The sequence below is a fragment of the Penaeus monodon genome, chromosome 34 (genome assembly GCF_015228065.2).
Source record: "Penaeus monodon isolate SGIC_2016 chromosome 34, NSTDA_Pmon_1, whole genome shotgun sequence".
Lineage (NCBI taxonomy): Eukaryota > Metazoa > Arthropoda > Malacostraca > Decapoda > Penaeidae > Penaeus > Penaeus monodon.
The window spans coordinates 14176872-14177630 of NC_051419.1; the positions used below are offsets into that span (position 1 = coordinate 14176872).

Below are 759 nucleotides of genomic sequence, written 5' to 3' on the forward strand. Positions count from 1 at the left end.
CACCCTTCTGGGCAACGAGCTACAGTTACAAAGAACCAAATAACCAAGGGAACGAAGACTGCCTGCACATATCTGCCGAGAGAAGTTATTATATGAATGACAAAAGTTGTTTCCACGTAAATTCACCTTTATGCGAGGAAAACAGGGTATCCGTTGCCAGTAAGTAAGCACAGGATATTTTACTTATGTATCTTATTGTCGGGAAAAAAATCCCATATATAAACTTCTATAGATAAACTCCTATATATAAACTCCTATAGATAAACTCCTATATATAAACATTATATCAATTGCAAATGTAGATTGCATTTGTTCAAATGAAAATTCCATCGTTAACAGGAAATGTGACAGCACCCAAATCCTGCCCCATGCCATACGTGGAGCTCTCTGGCCTCTGCCTGGCCTTCATCACATGGGCGGACCAAAGCTGGGCAGAAGCGCGACAGACGTGTCATGGGCTGTCAGGAGAGCTGGCAGCCCTCACCGATATCGAGCAGCTGAGAGCAGTCTACCTGTACCTGCACCAAGAATGTAAGAATCCACTCCTGGCCCTGTGGCCAATTGCTGTCTCAGTTCTGTATTTGGCTTCAGGGCATTGAAATGAAGTCTAGAATAATTCGATGAAATGCCAAGTGGTTTCTCTTTGTTTGCAGCAATTGCCCACAACAGTTTGGCTCGCTCGACATCGAGCAGGAGGGAAGCTCGATATACGTGGAGGTGGCCCGCAGCATGGTAAGGCTGACATAATCTGGGATAAGG

General features: G+C 44.8%; 1 protein-coding gene across 1 annotated transcript in view; it reads left to right on the top strand.

The window, feature by feature from the left end:
• LOC119594828 overlaps positions 1-759 on the top strand; it is a gene marked incomplete in the record, with an annotated part of 6386 nt that overhangs the window by 2593 nt on the left and 3034 nt on the right. The window contains 3 exon segments of the mRNA XM_037943914.1: positions 1-159; positions 340-531; positions 654-732. Of these exon segments, the coding sequence (XP_037799842.1) occupies positions 1-159; positions 340-531; positions 654-732 (430 nt within the window).